The sequence below is a fragment of the Brassica oleracea genome, chromosome C8 (genome assembly GCF_000695525.1).
Source record: "Brassica oleracea var. oleracea cultivar TO1000 chromosome C8, BOL, whole genome shotgun sequence".
Classification (NCBI taxonomy): Eukaryota; Viridiplantae; Streptophyta; class Magnoliopsida; order Brassicales; family Brassicaceae; genus Brassica; species Brassica oleracea.
This window is the reverse complement of record NC_027755.1, coordinates 34,364,841-34,371,462: the sequence shown is the minus strand read 5'-3', so window position 1 is coordinate 34,371,462 and position 6,622 is coordinate 34,364,841. Positions and strand designations below refer to the sequence as shown.

Below are 6,622 nucleotides of genomic sequence, written 5' to 3'. Positions count from 1 at the left end.
CATCTGGTCCGCAAGGACATCTGGCCCGTTGGGGCATCTGGCCTGTTGGGGCATCTGGCCCGTCGGGGCATCTGGTCTGTAAGGACATCTGGTCCGTAAGGACGTCTAGTCTATTGGGACATCTGGCTGATAACGAACGGCTGGCTCTAGTTGAGCATCTGGCCGTTAAATGGCGTCCGGTTCGTCTAAGCAGCACATCTGGTCCGAAGGGACATCTGAGGCAAAGAGAGCGATGGTACATCTAGCGCAGAGAAGCGCATCTGGTACATTTGGCACTTGAAGGTGCATCTGGTACATCTGTTATTGAGAGGATTCAAGTCAAGGTGGAGAATTGTTGATATGCCTTGAATCTGGATGTTACATCTAGTCGATGGATGTTACATCATGTACATCATACCGACTCGGTTGCATCAAGAGCGTTGCATCAAGTTATTATGGATGTTACATCTGATTGTGGGCTTAAGCCCATGAGTCCGTTTAGTCTAGGGTTTTAGATGCGAGATGTTACTATATATATCTTGTATTCGAAGTAACCCTAAACTTGCACTCTGTAAACTCAATATCGCCTCCAATAATAAGATCTCTCTTTGCCCGTGGATGTAGCCAAGTTGGTGAACCACGTTAAATCTCTGTGTCGTTGTTACATCGTTTTTATTTATCTGTTTCCGCATCGGTTTCTTCTCACAATTGTTACAACAAAAAGCCTATAGGTATATACCATTAGAATTGACTAAGCTCGAAAACGAAACCTAGTCCAACTCTGATCACATAAAACGAAAACAGAGAATATGAAAATAAGAACCAAATTATTTTTTTACCAATAACAGAAAATTAGAGACAGTAAAATCATCAGTATTGGTATAGTTATAACGAAATACCTCATTTACATAATATATTTTGACATATTAACTAAATTTTAGATTATTTTTTTTTTATAAATAATTGAATGCGTAGCAAAAAAAATCTCAAATTGTTTGGAGAGTTTCTCATATGAAGAAAAGTATACAAAATATATCTTTCTCTTTTTATAAGTATTACTATAGGTTTGTCAAAAGTATTTTTGTATTTATATTATTAGTCTAATGTTGAACGACTTCAATGAATAATGTCAATAATCATGTGTTTAGATCTGTGCAACCGGATGACATGGTTAGCCACACAATAACTCGAAATAGAACCTACGAACTCTAATAAACCTTTGAACAAATCCAACTACAACAGGATCAAAATCTGACGAATATTCAAGATCTAACATGACATCCATGGTTGCAAACTGAATTGAGCCTTTGTCAAATATCTACCGCAACCGGAAAGTTAGCCTAGCTAGTTTATGTTGGTATCTTAAAATAAACAAGCACCGTAACATATATGTCTACACTCTACAGTCTCCACATAACCCTTTTATCAGTAAGATTGAAACTGCATGCAAATATATATGTGGCAAAACTAAAGTAATAAACCACTTGGGACCAAAACAAATAAATAAGTAAGCTTTAATTTAGGAAAAATGATTTGCTAACTAAGTCATAAAATATTGACCATCACATGACTAATCATGGAAACTAAACTAATGTCTACCCAACTACAAGAATTATATGTTATGCATAGGAACATCTCTCAACTTAATGATGTTATGTAGTTAACATCACGAGTTTAATTTCATTCATCCAAAATGTGATATGGATGTCACAGACCATTCAAATCTCATGTTTTATCAATTAAAATATGACATACTTGACGGTAACTTAACTAAAATTAAATTTTGACCCGGGTTTTAAAATCGTAAAAATATTTTTAAAAAATCTAATTGATAAAATCAATATGTTTTATAAAATTTTGATAAGTAGTATATTAACATTTTTATTTTAGTGTATTTGAAAACTATAATTATATTATTTTATTTATATTAAATATGAAAGTTATAAAATATATTATTTAATTTTGGTTATAATTTTTTAATCTGTTTTGTTATTAAATTTTAATAAAATGTCTGTAATTTTTTTGATTAATTGTGTAATATACTTATTTGATCAATTTTTTATTATAAAACTTATTTGATCAATTTTTTTTATTATAAAACTTATTTTATCGATTTTTTATTATAAAACTTATGTGATGTCAATTTATTGATTCTAACATTTTATGTGTTTGATATAAAACTAATAAAATTAATGAATTATTATATTTATATTTTCATAAAAATTGCATTCATTTAAACTTAGTATAAAACTTTCATATTAGATTCTTATTCTTAGATTATTTTTATTCTTAAAAGTATATAATTAATAATTATAACGCGAGATTATGTTTGGTTTAAGTTGGCATCAAATAAGTTTCAAACAAATAAAATGTTAGAGTCAATAAGTTGAGATCAAGTAAGTTTTATAATTAAATTTTTTATCAAATCAGTATTTACCACACAATTAATCAAACGAATTACGGAAATTTTATTGAAAGTTCAGAATAAAATGGATTAAATCATGAAAAAACAAAATTACATAATATTATATAACTTTCATAATATAAATACAAATAATATAATTATATAGTTTTCAAATACACTAAAATAAAATGTTAAAACACTACTTTTCAAAAAATGTTAAAAATATTGATTTTGTAAATTAAATTTTGTTAAAAAATATTCTTACAGTTTTAAAACGTAGATTAAAATCTAATTTTAGTTAAATTACGGTTGGATCGGTCATATTTTAATTGATAAAACGAGATATTTAAACGGTCTTAAAATGAGATATTTAAACGGTCTGTGACATCTACATCAGTTTTTGGATGAAGGAAACTCGTGATGTTAACTACATAATATCATTAAATTGAAGATGCATAACATATACTTCATATAGCTAGATATACATTAGTTTAGTTTGCATTGTTAGCCATGTGATGATTAATACTTCGTATAATCAGCAATCCTGGTGGCAAACTGAATTGAGCCTTTGTCAAATATCTACCGCAACCGGAAAGTTAGCCTAGCTAGTTTATGTTGGTATCTTTAGATAAACAAGCACCGTGACATATAATGTCTACAGTCTCCACATAACCCTTTTATCAGTAAGATTGAAACTGCATGCAAATACATATGTGGCAAAACTAAAGTAATAAACCACTTGGGACCAAAACAAATAAATAAGTAAGCTTTAATTTACTAAATTCAAGTAATTAGCTGGGAGTGACTCACTTCGCTACTTTTTCCCAGGTACTTCCGACCTATAAATATATTATCTCAACTCTCCCATTGTGCCATGCATCCTTTAACTTTCTTCTTTTTCTACTTATAAACTCAGAAGAAAAAATTAAAAATTAAACGAAGAAAAAATTAAAAATAAAACGAAGAAAAACAGAAGAAACGTACAAGCAAAGAAAAAAATGAGGTCATTGAGCATTAAGCCAACATCGTTAGATGCAGCGAGGCATGCAACATCTGTAGAATCATTCGGGAATCACCAACTGCCACAATCTCCGAGGCACTCGCCGGTGCCGTATTTATTCGGCGGCCTTGCGGCAATGTTAGGCCTCATCGCCTTTGCTTTACTAATTCTGGCATGCTCTTACTGGCAGTTGGCAACTTCAGGTGAAGATTTCGGGGAAGGAAACGGCAGAGGGGTTGATGAAGAGAAAGAGAGTCGGTCCATAGAGAAGGCAGCGTACGAAGAGAAGTATATTGTTATAATGGCCGGAGATGACTTGCCTACGTATCTTGCGACGCCTGCTGGGAACAAGTGTGTTTGTAGTCACGAGGGTGAAATTGTAAATTTCAAGGAGGGAGATGCTGCAAAGAGAGAGGAAACCAAACAAAATGACGAAGCAACGAGTCACTAAGCTTTCATACAAAAAAATCTCTTAGTTTTAGTATTTTAGTTTTTTTGTTACTTTTTGCTCAAAAAAATAATAAAATTTGTTACTTATTTTCTTTTAAGCCTTTCTTTTTGGGGATTTTCTTGGGAGATTTCCCTTTGTTTCTCTCGGGAATGTAAATTTTCTGAGAAAAGGTTTTAGGTTCCGATTAAAGAATGTTTGTTTGTAATTTTCAATCACCAGACCGGGGAAATATTTTCTTTTCTTCATTTTAGAATTAGCAAAGATACTACAATTAATCATATTATAATATTACAAACACTAATGATCACATATGCAAAGCTAACAACGTTTCAGTGGAAACATAATTTATCCCCCCTCCTCCGCAATATATCTGTCAAATGGTCAGGCTGACCATTGGTTGTCCATGTCCAAATATAAATGAGTTTAATTTGGCGACACCCATTTGTCCATGCAGATTATAAATGGACAAGAATCACATGACCAATAGGTAATGTGCGTTAATGGATTTGGACTATGTGGACATAGACGGTCCAATGGTCACAAAAAGCTTATGTTTCTAAAATTCGAGTTTTCCCGCCAAAATCGAAAAATCGATTTTTTCCGCTAAAATCTTAATATTAAGTTTTTTTTGTCAAAACCATGAAATCAAGTATTCCAACTAAAACCGCAAAATCAATTTTTCGCCAAAACCGCAAAATCGAGGTTTCTTGCCAAAATCGTAAAATCGAGCTTTCCCGCCAAAACCAAAAATTGATTTTTTTCCGCCAAAACCAAAAATTGATTTTTCCGCCAAAACCGGAAATCGAGTTTTTCCACCAAAACCGGAAAATCGAGTTTTCCCGCCAAAACCGCAAAATCGAGTTTTCCCGCTAAAACCACAAAAATCGAGCTTTCCCGTTAAAACCTCAAAATCGGGGTTTCTCGCCAAAATCGAAAAAATCTGGTTTTTTTGCTAAAACCGAAAAATTGATTTTCTCCGCCACAACCGCAAAATTGATTTTTTTCCGCCAAAACCGCAAAATTTAAACTTTCCTTATATGATATATTATGGACTCCATGGCAGTCCATGTAAATACGGGTGTTAGTGGGTCTGGTCCTTAATGGACATGGTTCTTAATGGACATTGTTACTTTCTGACCGCAAACAATAAATGGACAAATGGATATGGGCTAATGGATATGGGCTAACCCAGTTTACGGCTCTACTCCACAATAGATCAGCTCATTTATCGAGTGATTAGGTTAATAGTTCATCAATGTTTTAGACTAACAGAAACAAGATTAAATTTTGTTTTTGAAGAACTTAACGTTCGCATATGTGATAAAAAAAATTGAAGAACTTAACGTTCGCAATTATCCTATCTCTTATCTCTTATCTCTTATCCTCTCTCTTCTCTCTACCAAAGTTCAGCCGCCTAGGGTTTTCGTTGTTTCCCGGCGACCGGTGTGTCCTTTAGGCGGTCACTGGAGCCTCTCCCCTCTTCCCTCTTCTGCTCTGCTTCTCCAGTCTATCTTCGTGTTCTCATATCCTCTCTCCTATCCTTTTTTCTCGTCGGAGGCTGAGCTCAGCCGGAATCCTCTCTGGTTCCAGATCTGGCGGTTTCAATGGCAGATCTGAGCTGTGTATGACGTTGTGATGAGGTTAGAGGATGGCTTCTTCCTCGTCGTCTCAGTTTCTCGGGCTCGCCTAGAAATATCTGACCAGAGAGATTTTCTTCTTCTCGGCTGGGTTTAGTCGAGTTTGGCGGTGCGTGAGTCTTCGAACAATCTTTTTAGGGTTCGTCTCCTCTGTGTGGTGACGGTTGCTCTGTTGGGGTTGGATCATGTGGTCCGTGGATCTCGGGTTTCTTCTGCTCCTCTTCGAGTTGCTCTGGGGTCTACATAGGAAGCGTGTATGGTCTTGTTCAGGGTTGGTTGTCGGCTTGCCTTGTAGCAAGCTCTTGTGGCGGTGCGTGTTGGTGTTGTGCTCTCTTGCTGTGTCAAGTTCGTCTTGGCGCGTGAGATTAGTCTCTACTCCTCAAAATCGGAGTGGGTCCGGTGTGGTGCTCCTCGCTGCGGGCTCTCTCTCTCTCTCATGTGTTTTCATCTTGCAGTGGCAGTGACTGAAGTGGGAGCGAATCGGTTTCTCTGTTCGAAGCTTGGTTTCAGTTTGGCTATCGGCCTAATTCCTTGTCTGACGGTTGTCTATTCCAGAGGAGGTGTGCCCTTCCGGTCCCATTGCTTTATATGGGCCTTGGGTTAAAGGGTTGTAAACGGTCCCGGTTAGGTGGGTTGGAGGCAGAAATCTTCAGCTAACCTCTTCGAACGATGGCATCGTCGGCTGCGGACTCCTTCTCGTGCTGCCGGTTAGGTGATGTTGGATAAGCTTGCGGGTCCGAGATTGCGATTCCTTTGTGGTGGCTCAGAAGTTGTAGGCGCTGTGTGTTTCAAGGTTTGAGGTCGCCTTTCTCTCAAGTATGCTCGTGGCAACTATGTTCCCATTCCGCTCTTGCTTCTCCTTGGGTCCTTCACTGTTTTGCTGGTGCTCGGCTTAGAACTTGGTTCACCGTTCTTCTTGTTTAGGTCATTGTTGTTGTTAGATGTTCTGTTTAGGTTTCATTATTGCACGCTGTTAATAGTCTCCCTCTGTATCTTCTATAAAAAATTGAAAAACTTGGTATAATATTTAACTTTTTACAAAAAAAAAAGATTAAATTTTTTATATATTCTACTAGGGCAGGTCGGACGGGTAAACAAATGAAAAATAAAATAAATATATTTAAAATGTTTAGTTCAGAAATTATAATCAA

General features: G+C 35.6%; 1 protein-coding gene and 1 long non-coding RNA gene across 2 annotated transcripts; both read left to right on the top strand.

The window, feature by feature from the left end:
* The first annotated feature begins 3,326 nt into the window (after window positions 1–3,326).
* On the top strand, window positions 3,327–3,874 carry LOC106310948 (protein GLUTAMINE DUMPER 4). The gene has a single exon (XM_013748176.1). The coding sequence runs from the start codon at window positions 3,382–3,384 to the stop codon at window positions 3,832–3,834; it is 453 nt and encodes a 150-aa protein (XP_013603630.1). The 5' UTR covers window positions 3,327–3,381; the 3' UTR covers window positions 3,835–3,874.
* A 1,647-nt stretch (window positions 3,875–5,521) lies between these two features.
* Window positions 5,522–6,520, top strand: LOC106310047. The gene is made up of 2 exons (XR_001263673.1): window positions 5,522–5,628; window positions 6,184–6,520. It is a non-coding gene; the product is annotated as an uncharacterized LOC106310047 (long non-coding RNA).
* Window positions 6,521–6,622: the final 102 nt, after the last annotated feature.

Excerpts from the sequence above, each read along its gene's own strand:
- LOC106310948 (XM_013748176.1), top strand. The coding sequence starts at position 3,382 with ATGAGGTCATTGAGCATTAAGCCAACATCGTTAGATGCAGCGAGGCAT.